Source organism: Urocitellus parryii, chromosome 12, assembly GCF_045843805.1.
Source record: "Urocitellus parryii isolate mUroPar1 chromosome 12, mUroPar1.hap1, whole genome shotgun sequence".
Lineage (NCBI taxonomy): Eukaryota > Metazoa > Chordata > Mammalia > Rodentia > Sciuridae > Urocitellus > Urocitellus parryii.
Window position 1 is genome coordinate 19823073 of NC_135542.1, and position 17230 is coordinate 19840302.

The window sequence follows — 17230 nt, forward strand, 5'->3', positions numbered from 1 at the left end:
CCAGGGGGAGGGGAGATGGCAGGTACAGGCAGATATTTGTACCAGGATTGTTCTAGTAGCACATTGCAAGAACCCAGGTGGTATATGGAGGACACACTCAGGTAGCAGGATAACAAGATTGTGCCCTTGTATATGTAGCTGAGATTTCTCCTGAATGTTTGACCACAGTCTTCTGGGTAGCTCTTCTAAAAGCCATTCTCTGATGACATTTGTCCCACCCTGATCCAGGTGACCTTTCAGGAGACGGTGACAAGCCTCATCCGCAGGGCCTTGGACCAAAATTTGTTGCAGCATGAGGATGTGGACAACTTTGAGCTGCTGTATATGATGTCTGAGGATGAGAGTAAGTAGGACAATCAGACAGTGGGGAGACATGATCCACAGTGGGCTCAGGATAACTGACAGCCAAGAGAAAGTGGGCCTTGGCCCCAAAATACCAAAGTGTGATGGGCCTGGCGGAGACTCTCAGGGGTTGTGGGTGTTTTGTGGTATAATCCTTGAGTGCCACCTAACAATTCTCTCCACTTCGCTCTGCAGAAATCAAGGTCTCTGACCACTCACTCGTGTGTCTGTCCATGAATCTGGGAGTACAATATTTCATCGTGAGGAAACGCCCCCAGGTCAAGGGAAAGGAGGTAAACACCTACCTTATTCAAGCTGTGCATGTGCTGCCATTCCACTCCGACCTGAGGAAATAAGAAGCCTCAGCACCTGGACATATTTGCTGGAAGCCCATAGAGCCAACTGACAGTCTGGGGTGGCTTTGTGTTTCTGGGTTTGCTGATGTTCCATCCCCCACAGTTCTCAGAATCAACCTGCAAGTCCTCCAGGCCGCTTTCCCACAAGCAGGTGGGAGACACCTGCTTAATTCGTGTCCACTTAGAAACACAAAGTCCAGAGATGGCCAAGAGTGTTCTGGTAAGCCTGGGAGCAGGGGTGTCCCGTGGTGCTTACACCTGGGTGGGGAGCAGACACTGGTCCAATACCATGGACTACTCATGCCCTCTTGAATTTGGAGCTTCTGGATGATCAGGAGGATAGATGGGAATCAAGAAGGGAGAGGTCAGTGTGAAGGGCTGGAGCTGAGATGAGCGAGTGCAGCAGCTTGTCCACTGCCATGTCTGAGGGAGTCTGTGTGTCAGGTGGCAGCATGCAGTCCAGAAGGGCAGGGACAGGTATGGGTGACAGATGAGAATAGGACAGGAACTAGGTTGCAGGTTCCCTTGTATGGGATGCTGACGTCTATGGAGGAGGACAGCAGTGTGAGGTTCTCCATGTTCCTTGAACAAGGAGCTGAGAGAGTCTCTCTGCAGAGTCGATATGGATGTGGAGCAAGCACACTAAATGTCCAGGTAACCCAATGACCACCCTTGCCGGATGAGGTGCCCTCCTACATCCCAGCCAGCACTGAGCCTCTGGAGGCCAGGAGCTCTCGTGGCTATCTTTCAGCACTCCTGTGTGTGGTCATGTTCCTGGGTCTGTTTTTGGCCCTGGCAATCCAGACCAAAGCCTCTAGGTTTCGTGCCTAGGCCATTCCCAATGCCGCCTGCATCCTCGGGCATACCTGGGATCTTGGAGGCTATTGTCCCATTCCTCCCAACTTGTGGGATGAGATTGCATCTGTATGCAGGTAGTGGGGTCCTTTCACTCCGAGAGGAGTGCAGCTCCACAAAGAGCAATGGCAGGCCCAGGAGGTCCTATGTACAAGGATTGGGCTATTAGCCTGTGGGAAGAGCCCACACGATGAGCAGGAGGTCAGCCTCAGGTAGTAGGGTCATGGGTGTTGCACTTGTATTTAGAGTGGAGGTGCCTCCAGAATGCCCCTGCCCACTGTCCTTGAGTAGTCACTTCAAGGCCCATTTCCTGAAGGCCTGTCTCCCATGCTGCTCCAGGTGACCTGCCAGGATAGGGCTCCTGTTGTCATCCGCAGCGCCCTCGACCTACACTTCCTTACTGAGGAGAATCCAGAGGATTATGAGCTGGGCCAAATCATCTCTCGCCGTCAGAGTAAGTGAGACAATCAGATAGCAGAGAGCAAGGGTCAGGATGTGGACTCAGGTCAACTCTTAGCAACAAAGAGTAGTCTCTGACCCCCAAGAACACTCCAACAGGTGTGTTGGGTTCGTGCACAAAGCCAACTGCACTTCTGCTGGTGGAAGGTCTTGAGGTCCAATAGTATACCCCAGTGGATATTGCGGCTCCCCACCAGGTGCCCTCCCCTGGACATGAACAGGCATCCAAAGCTGACATCTTTGAGGAGTGAGGAGGAAAGCCTCTCTCCAGGAGCAGTATGTTTTCATGGTCTGGGATAGGAGTGGTTTCAAAGGAACATGGGAATGCATGGGCTAAAGAGGGAACTGGCATTTTGTGGACTGAAGCAGTACTATTGAAAGCCTTCTGTGTGACCAAAAAAACCACTGCCTGGGCAGAGCATTGCCAGGATTCTAGCAAGCAGTAACAGGATGAAATTGGGAAGAAAACACAGCCTGGGAGACAGCCTGAATCATCTGTTTTTGCATAAATTCCATGGTCTTACGCACCTGAGTCCACTAGGCAAGGAGTGATCACAATAGCCAGGTTGTGATCCCTAACTAAAGTCAGATGAGGGCTTCCTGAGCACTTAGCCACAGAGCTCATCTGATAATAATGCCAGCGCTTTTTTGTTGGTTGGTTGGTTGGTTTTTGTGAGCCAAACACCACAGCAGCCATTATCCCAGCCTATGTACCCTGAAGACCACCATCCCTATGAGTTCTAGGATCACTTGTCTCCTATCTTAACCTACTGTTAGGTTAGTAGTGTCTATGGAAGAGGAAGTCTGTCTGGGGCCTTGGTAGCCTAAGAAATTCATAGCAGAGATCTCCACATCCAACCCAGAAGGGTTGGAGAACAGGCTCTAGGTTAGAGGAGGGCGACAGGAAACACATGTTCAGAGGAAGGAGAAGCGGCTGTTGTATTCCCCCACTCGGGGTCATGGCACCACTGGGCCATACACCATGTTGGAGGGAAGCAGTCCCTTTGCTGGTCTTTGGAACCATTGTTCTCAGTAGGGCAGTATTTGGAATGTGGCCTCCATTCTCAGAAGCCTGGTTCACATGGAGGCGGGCTCCACCAACGCAGAAGCATGGCTCTAACGTGGTATCCGTGCTGGTCAGCCTGTCCTCACTGTGGCCATACTTGAGGAAAATAACTCAGAGGAGGAATCCTAGGCCTTTTCTCTGGGTTTCATAGCTTTCTCTTTGGTTGTGCACTGAGGCTGTCCATAAAGCTCTAGTGTGTGGCAGTGGAGGGAGAGCTCCTCAGCCCTTGCCACAAAGGCATAGACTGGGAGAGAGAGAACGAGGCTGGCAGAGAGGGAGAGAGAGAAAGATGGAGAGGGAGGACCTCTACTTGGAGAATGAGGATTCAGTGGAGCCAACAGGAACAAGGTACTGTTGCCCAGGGCACAACCCTGTTTAGGTCTTCCCCCAACCATGCTCAACCTTTCTTCCAGTCCCTCCCACCCCCCAGTAGTGTATTCATCTTGAATGAGAATTTCATGTTGACATCAGAGCACTCACCATCCAATGCTTCCCTCCAAACCCACCTATGAAGATGGCTCATGTGGGGACTGAATCTTCGGCACAGGAGCCTTTTGTGGGAGATTTCAGATGCCAACCCTAGTGGTGTGCTTTGGCAGATGCAAGAGGACCTGAGATATTCTGGAGTCCAAAGCCTTTGGTAGGAACAGACATTAGGTCTGTTGAAGTGCTCTGCCTAGTTCTTCCTCAGGGAGGACTGTGGAGGCTGTCTTTGTTGGTATTGGTGCTGAATTGGAGAGCTCTCAGGTGTGTGGCTCTGGCCTTTTCTGGCACAGGCTCTCAGATGTTGGCGTGTCCTAGGGAGCACCTCCTGAGTGCCACCTTCTTTTTGTACACCCCTCTCTCCCCAGAGCTGAGGATTCCAGCAGAGGCCAACGTATTTTATGCCAAGAATCCTCACAAAAAATCCAACTTTGTGCTGAGGAAAAGGAGCCTCTCCCAAAAGAATGATGGGTGGATCGAGCCTCAACCTCCCTCTCGTCCTGGAAAGAAGGCTCCAGCCCTCCTGAGGATGCTTGCAAAACCATTCTGCTGCTGTGTGCCTGGGCGGGGCTGAGGCAGCCCAGGAATATTTACATTGATTACTATTTTCTTCAAAGTTTGAATCTATAGTTTGCCATTGTCCTTGACCTTGTTTAGTAACACAGTTGTTACTCTATCCTGTATTTGTTGTTTCCATTAATATATTATTATTTTAAAATACATATGTTTTTGTTACCTGATCTACTGTGATGATTTGAGTATACTAAATGTAGCAGTGATTCCTAAAGGACACATCCAAACCAACAGGAAGGAATGTTTCATTCTATCAGCAAGAACTTTGGTTTTTAGGAGTTTGGCAGATGGCATTATCTGAGTCAGTTTTCCAATGGGGGCAATGAAGTATCGGCTATGATGGTACAAACACAAACAAAGACACACAAACACACACAAGAGCACACACACTCACTGAGAGATAGATAGACAGATGGAGTTGGTCTCTGCTGAAATACTTTGGAGACATGGTTCTGATTTCTCCCCTTTTGGAGTATTTTCAATTGCACAAGGTGTCTTGCAAATGAACCCATGTCTGAGGAAGACATGCATGTGTACTTCACATGCCACTTTTCACATAGCAGGAAGGTCATGTAATATTTTTCATGCAGCTGTCTTTTGACTGTGAACCATCCCATGAGGTCAGCTGTGGAATTTTCAACTTGTAGCATCACAATGGGGATCCACTCTTTGGATTTGGGGATATTTCCGATTTTCTTGATTCAGATTGGAATGATATATATATTAGTTTTTGATGAAAATTCTGCATTTGATGGTAATGAATGTCGTGCATCTAGGAATCTGTAGAGTGCAGACAATGAATGGATGCCTACTGTTGTCTGGACTGGTCTGAAAAGTCCTGTAGCATCTGAGCATGTGTGAGGGCTGTACAGGTCTTGCAAAAAGTCCAGGTCAGATGATCCTGCACAAAGCTGAACTCCTAGTGGTCTCCACAACAGTGTAAGGGCCAAGGAGAAACACACTTCCACACAGAAGTTGGGAAGCTACCTTATGAAGGTGATCATAGATACGGGATTATTAATATATCCAGGTTGGCATCTATTATTTTTTTAGCTTTTGACTTTCGCAGCTGTGGGCATCTTGACAACCATCAACTCCCTGTAAGCACAGACAACTCTATAAGAACCTGAGGATAAATTTCCCTGTGCATGTCCCCTTGTGAAACTGCTTAAGCACCGCCTGGTTTACACACAGGTGGAATTTCTAGGTCAAAGTGTGCATGTTTACTTCTTTGACTAAGCACTGCCAGGTGGCTCCTCTGCATAGCTCTACCTGTGGCCAGGATTGTATTATCTAGCTTTCTAACTTTTGCATGTTGAGTAGATACATAGTGGGAGCACACTGTTTTTGTTGGTATTTTTCTTGGTATCTATTCTGATGCTTTTCACTGGGGGATTTTTTCCTGTGAAAATGGGCTTCCTCTACTTGACCTTATTTTCTTCTTTTAAAAATTTTTTCAATGTGACTTTTAAATTTTAGTTTTATTAAAGACATTGCCCCTTGCTTGCATAGTCTATATCTAAAGCACTAGTCCTTGCTCCAAGGCCCAGCTTGCTCTCAGCTGCCCCAGGAGGGGAACAGTCTTTGGCGGTAGACAAGAGACACCCCTGCAGGGGGCACAAGTGCTTTGGCCCTCTGGTGTCTTGCCAGCAGTGCTTCCCATGCTCACAGAGGGTTTCAGACACTGAGTCAATGGTCCAGGTGGTCTTTTGTTCAGTCTGATCTCAAATTGAGCTCCTCTGAGAGGTCATATTGAAGTCCTTGTGTGTACCTGATCCATCATTTTAAACACTATTCCAAGTTCACTTTTTGTGTGTACGTGGGTTCTGGGGATTGAACCCAGGGCCTTGAGCCTGTGAGGCAAGTGACCTACCTGAGCTACACCCTCAGAGACCCCTGTAAAAGTATTTCCCCTTTGCCTCGGGGTCTAAGTTGCCAAGGCTGACCTCAAACGTTCCTCTTGCCTCAGCCTCCCTGGTGGCTGGCATGACAGGCATGCACCTGGGACTGTCACACTCGAGCCTGTGATGGGAACTCATGTGCATCTGTCCAGGGCTGAGCATGGTTAGGCAGAGCTGTGCTCCAGGCTCCCTGCAGGGCTGTGGAGGCTTCTGCTGCCCAGCAGCCCTGGTGCCATGGCCAGGGCTCCTCCCAGCCGAGGGCAGGCAGCTGCCCATTGCTGTAGGCTGACCTTATTTTCTTCTTATGGCACTCGTCCGTTCTCTGGAGTATGTTGTATGGTTTGTCCATTAGGAGTCTAACAGGTCCTCTAGAACCTTCAAACAATTAGTAAAATTCCTAAACAGTAAGTGAGCACCCGCAGAAATTGGGCTAATATTTTGGGAAGAACAATGTTGGATGATATATTCATGGCTTGAATAGATCATCCAACATGAAGTTATATTTTATTACTTACAAAATAATAAAATAATGAAGCAATACCATGGGCTGAGCTAAAATAGATCCTTAGGATCTTAGGCATTCTGTAACAAATCTGTGTCACTTGAAGTATAGAGTTGATCGACTCTGAGTAATGAAACAGAAGTAAAGGTATCAAAGCAAATGATCATCTGTTTCCAATTTTCTGTGATTTGGTTCAAGTGGTAAAGTGGTGATATTTATTAATAATGGATCAAATAGGTTCATAATTGTTTTAGAGTACAATTAGATGCCTTCAAACTTTAGGCTACATGGGCACATTTGAGAACGGTTCCAGCCGTTCTCTCATCCTTTGGGTCATTCCCCTCCTATGTCCTGTGAGACATTTTCTATGTGAGGCTTTAAGAAGAAGAAGAGAATATTCTGTAAAGAAAACCTTGTGATCTGTGCAGTATGAAGTTGAATGGATTCATTCAGAAATCAGAAATTCTATTGAAAGATATTTATTTGCATGAGCCAAATAAAACCTATTTTTAGGCATCCTGGTGAAGACAAGGTTTTATCTTTATGTCTCATTTTCTATGTTTTGTTGTTGTTGTTGTTGTTAGAATGAAATTCATATGTTGCCAGACCATTCTATCAGATGTGTAACTAGATGCCATTTAAATTACCCACTTTTACATGGTAGACAGTTTTTAATGAACACTGCCTGTCTGCACCTTTTTAAAAAACAGGACTGGGATCAGAAGCCCAAATACCAATGGTTAGCTGGAACATATTTTTCATTTGGCCTATCTGTCAGTATTCCCTGAGGTCATCTGTGGAATCAGCTTCGTTACTCCTGCTCCCTCACTGGATTTCATAGAAACCATATGCTATGTATGAATCAGGGACACCAATCCCACAACATAGCATTCTTTGAATATCCAAAGTCCCACTTTTCACTTCGCCATGCCTGAGATCAGCAGTAATATTTATCAGCAAATGTGAGATTTTCAAAGATCCAATTCTATGTGCTCCTTTCTCATAGAGCCTTAGGCAGGGATATAGCATACATAAATATTAAGTAAAGTCCATAGTTTTTAAAATGTCATCCATTGAATAGTTGACACATGTCTGAGATACTTTTTATTTTGGAGGAGGTATTATTTAATAGGGAATTCCAACAGCTACCTAATAGTGAAATGAGAAGTCTTGCATCCATTTTATTTTGTTTCTGATGATTTTTATGAGTAAGGGTAAGATACTTCCTTGTTCTGATGCAGATGTTGCCCACTTTTGTGAATGGATGCGGGGTGTCACCTACTACTTGCATATCTGCATATTGGGCTTGACACTGCTATCGTACTTGGTAGTTGGCAAAAAGTCAATACTGAAGTTAAGCTCTTGTGTTCTAGCAGCAGAGCTGAAGATCCTTGATGTGCCACCTTCTGCAATCCATGCTGCTCTCTTCATGTTCCTTATTGACTTCCTGGTGATGAGCATCATGGTCTCCTGGTCTTGAGAATGGCCAAGCATTGCTCTGTGAATGTGGAAGATGGGCATGTGGAAGGCTCCAGGGAGGAGGGATCATTGAACATGTACTCTAATCCATGTGCCTGTTGAATGACCTGTTTTTTTATTTTTGGGTTTTAAGGGAGACACTGCCCTCAAACACTTCTGTGCAGCTGGGAATGCAGGCTTCTGCTTCACCTTGCAGGAAGCATTAACGAATCCTTTCCAGAAGACATGAGAAGAGAGAAGTGAGCCTCTGGTATCATGCAGGTTCCTTGCATTGCCCATGGGCTAGAAGAGAGAAGAGTTGCTTCATGAGACTTGATCCCCTTTTTCCTGAAAAGTTCCACACAGAGGTGAGTCCCCAGCATGTTTAGAAATCATTTCAGACACCTTTCTGGACGGAATTGAATCAGAGTCCCTGATGATGTGGAAGAGCTAAAGATGGGTTTGCTATGAATTTTCTATTTCATTCATCAGGGCCTGAGTCAAGTCAGTCATTGTGCTGTCAACACATGAGCTGCTGGTCAAATGTGAGGAAGTGGTCTTGCTTTATGAAAACACCACCCTGATTCAGTGAGCCAGAGGCAGCCTGCAGTCCCTGTTTTCCTGTAAAGGCAGATTGCTGTGGATGGCCTCTGGCCTCGTCATGCAGCCCTGCTCAGAGTAGGGGATTGAGGGACCAGGCAGATCCCTAGTTCCTTTTGACCTTTATTGCCATTGGGCCACCCCAGGGTCCTTGGAATCTACCTGGTCTTCTGGCCTGGGTCAGGGGATGTGAGGTTTGGAATCCCCCTCTGTGGCAGGATCCCAAGCCCCCCCAGCCACTTGAGGACAGGCACAGCCTTCCCTAATTGTGTTAGAGTTGGAGACTTCTCCCACCCATCCTCATCCATGCTCATCCCACATTTTGTAGCTTGACACCTGAGGACCTTTATTCATTGACTTAGTTGTTAGTGATGATGGTTACTAAGACTAAGTGACTCTTTCAAGTCACATCACTTGCATGGTAGGGCTAGAGCATGGATCTTCCTAATTGATTTCATGGGACTCTCTCATGGAAACTGTGACTGCCTCCTAAACACACACTCTACATTTGGAGTGTCAAAATTCTTGGCACTGCCTCCTTGGCAAGTGTATCTTGTCTTCTACGTGGGAATTTCACAAATATTTTCCTTTGGTTTGTGGAGGTCATGCAGAAGGGATTTCATTTGAAATAGCCCAAACAAGAAATACCAGTTGTCTTTTTCGCACATGGATGTGTGTAGTGAACATCCCTTTCTGTGTGCTTGCATGAGTTGCTCCTTTGAATTTGTTGAAGAATGGTTGGCTGGGGAGCAAGGTAACGAGAGATGGATATCAATGCTTGTCCAGTATTCTGAAGTGAAGAATGTATTGAGGATGTGAAGGCTTTTCTAGCCAGTTCCTATGGCTCAGTCAGGGATCAGTCAGAGGATTCTGTCTGGTAGACTCTTTGGAACATATGTCAAAGTGGCCTGGTCTTACCCTGTCCAGGACTGAATGCTGAGCTTGAGTGGGAGCTTCTTATCAGTTCAAGTACTTCCATGAGTCTGTCCTCTGTTCTCTTTGGTTTTTTTTTTTTTTTTCAGTTTTCAGTGGACATATCTTTATTTTATTTTATTTTATATGGTGCTGAGGATCGAACCCACTGACTCGCGCATGCCAGTCGAACACGTTACCACTTGAGCCACATCCCCAGCCCCCTCTGTTCTCTTTTTTCCGAGCAGTTTCTAACAGGAAAGGAGAACAAACATTGAAAGTACAGTGATTGATTATGTATACCAATGTTATTTGAATCAACTTTGTATAATTCAAAATTAACTTTTTGCTAGTAAAATTTCATATGTTGAGGAAATAATGAAAATATTGGGGTTGGGGGATGAGGATGGGCAAATCAAATATTTTTGAGCACCAAGACCTGTTTTTTTTTTTTTAACTTAAATCATAAACTGCCTGAGGACCACAGCAAGTAGATATTTCCAGAGACAGTGGGAAGGTAGTAGCACATGAGGAAGGGAAGAGCTCTCAGGATGGGAAGAGGGGGCCGCTTCAGGACTCACCGGGCATGGCACATGGTACATGCCTGGGCCCACTGAGTGGGGAAGATCCATGCTCTGTGTCCCTCCACCCTCCTCTGTAGCTTGTGTTGGCAGCAGATCAGGGAATTGGGGTCAGAAGTGCTCCCAGTAATATAGGCACCAGCCCCCAGAGTGTGTTCCTAGCCCTTTCCCCACCTGGCCTGTCTTGGTGCTTGTGTTGATGCATGGCTGAAACCCTACAGTCATCAGAGTGTGTCTGCGGTCCAGATCCACCCTGCATGGCCAACATGCTCAGACCTTCGGCTGGGTCCTAGGCCTGCTACAACCAAACTCTGTCAACTGGGTGGCCAACAACAGAGGAAGGGCCTTCCCTCAAGCTCCAGGGGCTCAACACACAAGGTGTTGGGCGGTCTCACTGCCAAAACACCTCACAGGTTCCTAGGGGACTGTCCCCCCAACTCTCCCAGCCCTTGCCCACTCTCGTATTGCTGCCCACGATCTGTGGTTCCCATATGGGCATCCCGCCCTGGCTCCAACCTCACATAGCTGGTATCCCCAAGTCTCCCTGGTCTCTGGGTCCAGACTCTCCTCTTCCTACAAGAATATCAGATATTGGATTTGGTCCCAGTTGATGCTGTGTTCCATCATGTGAGCTCTTAGCTTCATCACTGTGCAAAGACTCTTTTCCCACACAAGTTCGCACGACTTTTGGCTGGCTTAAGAATTTTCAGGCGACACTTTTCTAATGAGTACACTTTCCTTCCTTCCGATCTCCCCCCAGTGAGCATTCCTCGCACCCTTGTCCTAGTTCCTTTATGGCAGTTTCCCTCCTTATGGCTGAGAGGACCTAGTGACCCCTGGATTCACACGTCCTCCTTAATCACCAACACACTGCAGAATTCTCCAAAGGGCCATATATGCTCCTGGAAGTTGGTGTTGGAAATAGTTCTCCATCCATTAATCACTCCCTCACTCACTAATGTCCTTGTGTCCTTGAGAAAGGCTCTCCCTTTCCTGGTTTTCCTGAATAGAAATCCTCTTGCCTCTTGGGTGAATAGGGTTATGGGTTGTGCAGAGGGTGTTGGTCCACTGAGCATCTTAGAGACTGTCCTTTATGGAGCCTAATGATCCTCACTGGGGAATGAGGCCAGGGTCCTAACTGTGGTTAGTGTGAGGACACCCTGGGTTCAGAGAGGGAAAGAAGGACGAGGGAAACTCAGATGTCCCTTCATGGCCCCTGGAGTTAGAGGACTTACCCCTTTGCACCTGGGATCAGGAGACCTCATTTCCTCAAGGACACGCACACTCAGACGTTAATCTTGAGTGTGGGTTCCTTTCTGGGGTCCAGGGCTGTTGTTAGCCACCAGGAATGACAGTGCTCTCCATGCTGAGTGGAGCCATTTTTGCCAGGAAAGAGCCCGTGGTCACGCCTTGTGCAAAGCATCCCGCGCCAGGGGCTCCCATCCCTACATTCCTGTCCTGAAAGGAAACCACTCAGAGGCAAGGTGGGTCCAACCACCTCCCATGTGTTCACTCATCACTGTGTTCCAGCATCACCCCAGTTAACAGTCCTGATGGGATTGGATGTGGCTCAGAGTGTCACCCTCATGAGCTCTACCCTGCCACAGCTGCAGTTCTGCAGTGGGAGAAACTCAAAACCTCAAAACACATGCACATGAAAGAAAAGAGCAAGAGCCAGAGCCCAAACAGGCCAGGTGTGGCAAAGACAGCTGGAGTGCCTAGGTTGGGACTCAGAATTATGTCAGTGGGGTGGCATTGCTGCTGGCACCAGCATGATAACCGAGAGCCAGCCCTGCTCATTTTGGGGAGCAGTGTGTTGGGGAAGGCAGCAGAAATTGAGAGGCAGGATTGAGTTTGGCCCTAGGAGGAGGTTGGGTAAGAGGCCAGTGTGGGTTGGAGGGCCTGGGCAGATAGAGAGAGGCCAGGGCACACCCCAAAGCCTGGAGACTGCACTGGATGTCCAGGGTTGTGAAACACCCTCCCCTCTTACTCACAACTGAGAGCAAGGGGCATTGATGAGTTCAGTTTGTGTGCGGCTGCATCCAAGGTGGCTCGGCTAGGCACCTCTGTTTCCTTGACTCAGGAGGCTGGGAGTCCAGGCTCCACCGAGGCTCGGCTGGGAGGATCGGACTCTGAGTTTATGCCTGTGTTCCTGGTAGGATCCATGTTGGCTGAGCCTCAGTGTTTTTGTAATGAGAGGATGGGTGACCGTCATGTCTTTATCACAGGACACACTTGCTAAATGGATTTGTTTGCTCTGAGGAGGAAAGAGAGAGGGGGGAGTGGTGCTGGAGACAGGGATGCAGACAGGGGTCATGGACTTGGCATAACTCAGTCTTGGAGGTGATATCCCATCACCTGTACCCACTTCAATTCCCATGAATCCAGAGGCTGAGCCCCCTTGAGGTGAGGGGTGAACCGGTTCTGGGCAGCAGGATGCTGTGGTACCTCGGAGTCTCTGTGAGACCCCAACACTAGACACGCTTGGCCCTTTTGAAATCTTAGGAGAAGCCTTGGGAAGTTGTATGGCAGAGGGGAGCAGCCTCTGCATCTCAGTCCCCTCCAACTTGCCATGGTGTAGAGAGGGAACTGCAGCCACGATGGGACGGACATTGGCCATGTCCCTGTGTGGGACACAGGCCTGATTGAGTTAGGGTGCATTCTTTGTCTCTCCCCTTCTTGTGATTGTCCCATCTGTACATTTGTGCTTTAGCCACCTGTGAGTCCCATCTCTGGTTTCAGAGAGAATAGAGGGTGTTAGGGGCCAATAGACACAATAAACCCTAGAGATTAGATGCTACCCTACTTTCCAGAAAGGACTGGGCACACCGTGAGTTGCACAATGATGGGACCAGGGTCCAAAAGCTGCTGAGAGGGAAGGACTGGTTGTGAATGCATTTTTGAAGGCTCCAAGCTGGAACTCTAGTGGCACCAAGCAGGGCAGATGCTGGTGGGGATGTTTGGGTAGTTGTTGGTGAACACCTGCGCACCTGAGATGGGTAGGCATGGAGGAGAAATCAGCAGCCCATAGGGCTTTTGAAAGTGGTCTTATGTGAAAAGAGGCTCAGGTATGGGCACAGGAAATGACATCATTGCCTTGACAATGGATCAAACAGAACATGGAACCCTGGTATCCAGGCACCCACTTCACTGACCAAGCCATCCGAGCTCACTTGGTTGGAGCCACTGGAGGGAGAAGGATGTTCTCCTGTGGTTGCAGACAATGCCGAGCCTCAGGCTCCCAGGAATCTCAGGGGGGCCAACTAGCCCTTTTGTGGATACACTGGGTGAGGCTTCATCTTAGACGCCAGAGGCTCTGGCGATTGTCGCAGAGGAGCTCAAGAGTAACAGTGAGTAGCACAGGGCAGGTGAGCCCAGCAGGCCCTCTAGTCTGATCCCTGATGAATGGCCCAGGACTCCTATTCTGACTCTGTGTGTGTGTGTGTGTGTGTGTGTGTGTGTGTGTGTGTGTGTGTGTACTGATGGGAACTGATCCATTGTGCTTTGACTCTAGTGTATTGGCACAAGTCATTTTTCTGTTTGTCACCATTTCCATTTTGAACCCACCATTCTTGGTCCCAACCCAGGGTGAAAATGATCAGAACACGGAGGAGCCCTTCAGGGTTCAGAGCCTTGAACCTTACAGGCAGGACCAGCTTAGGAATGAGCTCCTGCCTGTCATTTGTGGGAGGAACCTACAGTTCAGCAGCAACATGGGGTTAATCTCCTGGGATTTCATCCCCACCCAGCAGGTGCTGGATCTCTTGTTCCCAAGGTAAGCACCAGACCACCAAGCCCAAGTGTGTAGCCCCCTCATGCCTCTGTCTTGGGGCTGCCATGTGCCTCTCAGGGACCCAAAGGTTTGTGATACCTAATGAGAAAGAGGACCACACTCATAGTGGAATGTCAGCCCCGAATGGTACGAGTCCTGGAGGTGCCTGCCACAGCCTTGCAAGGGCAGTGAACTTCCCCTCTCAGGCAGAGAAACCATCCTGACTCCAGCTGATCCACAGAGGTCCATGGAGCAGTCCCCACACACTGGGCACCACAGCTCAATGGTGTGCACTGAGCTCATTCCCAGGTGGACTCAGTGAGGCCAGGTGGTCTTTCTGGTGTGATGTTGGCTTTGTGAAGAACGTAGATCTGTGCCAGAGGCGTCTCAAAACTCGGGCCTTGGGAAAAGCACTTTTGGGTTAATAAAGACATGTTAGTTTCCATAGTGGGACAGAGCGTCCTAGCTGGGACATAGCTGGACAGGGGCTTTGGACATGGCAGCTCCCACACCCAGAGATATGTGGGAATCAGCAGTTTGGGCTCATTCACTGGTGAACATGGAGAAAGCACCCACTGTGTGAAGACACGTTTCCAGTCACGTTTCATAATTCAGTGAAAAATGGGGTGCAAATGATTGCCATTGTGTCCCTTTTCATGGGGTCAGCCTAAACCGCAGGTGCCATGAGTACATATCCTCCATGTGACTGCATCCCTGACTCCATGAGGCATAACTGCACGTTGTCCTCTTCAGTGACTATGGTGGACCCTTGGACCAACTTCAACATGGAATGGGCTTGGGGTCAAGAGGGTGGGCTCCTGTTTCCAGAATAGGGACCTGCAAGGTGATTTGACTTGGGAAGGCTGAGGAAAGACTGCTCTGCCCAATTCAGTTTTCTGCCTGCAGTGTAAGGTGTGGGGCTTCAACAGTAGGAGGGGTAAGGCGGGGAGTTGTAGGTGGAGTCAGGGTCCTCTGGGGAAGGCCCTGGGATAATGGATCCCCCCACACCACACCTCCCTGTCCTCCCCCAGGGCCACAGAGATGTGGTCTGCACTCATGGGAAAAGAGAGGTCCACCGCTACTCAGGGGAACTCAGTGAGAGCTCACAGAGAATGAGGTAGCATTGCAGCCCACGCCAGGGGAGGAGGTGTCTCTTGAGCCCCGAGAAGAGTGGGCAGGAGGACAGACACTCCCAGAAGGTGCATTCCAGGTTGGAGAGCATGTAGCCAAGAGGAAGAAGAGTGTCAGGCCTGCCCAGAGGAGGGGAGAGCTGGTCAAACCATGGATCTAGCGCTCCTTCGTTGAAGGTTCTTTGCCTGTAGCGACCTGTCCTGACCCTGCCTGTACAGCCACTGTGTCTTGCCTGAGGTGGACTGGTGTGTTCAGAACCAGGGACGGTTCAGGAGGGTAGGGTCAGAGGTTTGCTCTGGAGGCCGTGGCGAAGGCAAGGCCAGGGTTTTGCTGACTCCACACCTGCCTCCCCACAGTGCCTCATCTTCCTTCCTGGGGACCTGGGTGAACTTCTACTCCGAGGCTTCCCATCAGCCTCCAGGCTCTCTGAGTCTGCAGCAGCTGCTGCCGTACATGTGGCTCCTCCTGGGTGGCTTTAACCTGGAGCACCAAGCACACCACCTGCTGGCCCAGGTTGAAGATGGCAGATCAAGCCAGGCAGAGCCTGAGAGCCAGGCGGACCGGGGTGAGTACCTAAGTACCTCAACACACCTCCAAACCATACCCCTCCAATTAGTGTAGCCCTGTATGAGTAGATGAGTCCACTGTCAAGGTGGAGGCACCCACCATCAAGTGCTTTTCCCCAAACCCACCTGTGATCATTGCTGCAGTGGGGAGAAAACCTTCAACACATGAGTCTTTGGGGACCAATCCAGATACAAAGTCTAGCTGTTTCTCTTTGATGGGTCCAACGTGAACTAAGAGGTACTGGGGTACAAGGGGCTATTTCCTTGAAAGGTGTTCCTGTAGTGGACCTCCTGTGCATAGAGGGTCCTCAGGGATTAATCAGTGGGGAGTCTTTGGTGGAACAGAAGCTGGATTCGGGGGCTCTCAGGTCTGTGTGTGAGACCTGAGCTGGCAGAGGCTCTCAGTTGTGGGGGATGTTGGGTAGTGTATTCCTTGAGTGTCACCTACCACGCCTCTGCCCCTGCCTTTCCAGAGCTGAGGGTCCCTGCTGATGCGAAAGTATATCACGGCCTGATTGGAGGAGTGCATTACGACTTTCTTCTTCGAGAAACAGATGCCAGCAAGTCGTTGAAGGTCAAACCAAAGGAGGTAAACAGCCACCTTCTTCAGTCTTTACTCCTGGTGCCACTCCACATCCTCCAAGGGGACAAGAACCTCAGGTTCTGGATGGATGTTGTAGAATGCCCACAGAGCCAACTGCCAGGCTGGGTGGGGTGCAGTTGCTGGGCTTTGCTGATGTTGTCATCCCCCACAGTTCTTGGAACCTTCTGTGGCAGTGGCATCCAGGACCCCAGCAGCTGTGAGCAGCAGCTCTGCAGTGGCTGCAGGATCATTGCCCCAGGCCACCCAAAGCAATGAGTGCTGCATGAGAAAAGTCACCAGTAGCAGCTCCTCACTGCTTCACTCCAGCGAGCAGGTGGAAGACAGCCGCGTTGTTCACGTCCTCCTAGAGGGACAGAGCCTGAGGGAGACAAAGCGCATCCCGGTAAGCCCGACAGCAGGGCTGCCTCCTGGGTGTCCACACAGTGGAAGGCAGGAGACACAGCCAACCCCAGGGCTATGGTGGGAAATAAAGAAGAGAGAGGTCCGTCTTAAGGGCTTGACCTGAGGAGGGAGAGCATCAGCATGCCCAGCTTCCGTGGTGAGTGGGCCTGTGTATTGTGGGTTTTGCAGGCCAGAAGTGCAGACGGAAGTGCTGTGGACAGATGAAGGCAGAGATATGTCCAGGGTGCAGGCTGCAGTGCCTAGAACTTGGTATTCTCAATGAGTGAAGTTGGAGCAGAGGAGGTGGCAGTGACTTGTCACATGTGTAGGAGGGGATGTGTTCCTGGTGGCAGGGAAGAGAACCTCCTTAGCATGACTAGGTGTAGGAATTTGGGGTCGGGATCACCTGGGGGGTCATGCCAAAGCTTCGGAATGTTAGGCTTTGCATGTATGTAAATACGGAGCTAAAGGGGTTCTTGGCAGAATTTCTATGGATGTGCAGTAGACACGCTAATGCTGCAGGTGTCCAGCTGCAGAGGAGACATGTTCAGTGACTGCCAGTGCTGAGTCAAGTACATCATTACAACCAGACCCGCACCGAGCTTCCAGAGGCCAGGGCCTCTCAAAGCTATCATGAAGCACTCAAGTGCACACTCTTGTATCTGAGTCTGTTTTGTGTCATGGCAGT

General features: G+C 49.3%; 1 protein-coding gene across 1 annotated transcript in view; it reads left to right on the forward strand.

Moving 5' to 3' along the window:
• Positions 1 to 17230, forward strand: part of LOC144249866 (uncharacterized) — a 155046-nt gene that overhangs the window by 136950 nt on the left and 866 nt on the right. The window contains 3 exon segments of the mRNA XM_077792064.1: positions 229 to 343; positions 538 to 635; positions 16313 to 16543. Of these exon segments, the coding sequence (XP_077648190.1) occupies positions 229 to 343; positions 538 to 635; positions 16313 to 16543 (444 nt within the window).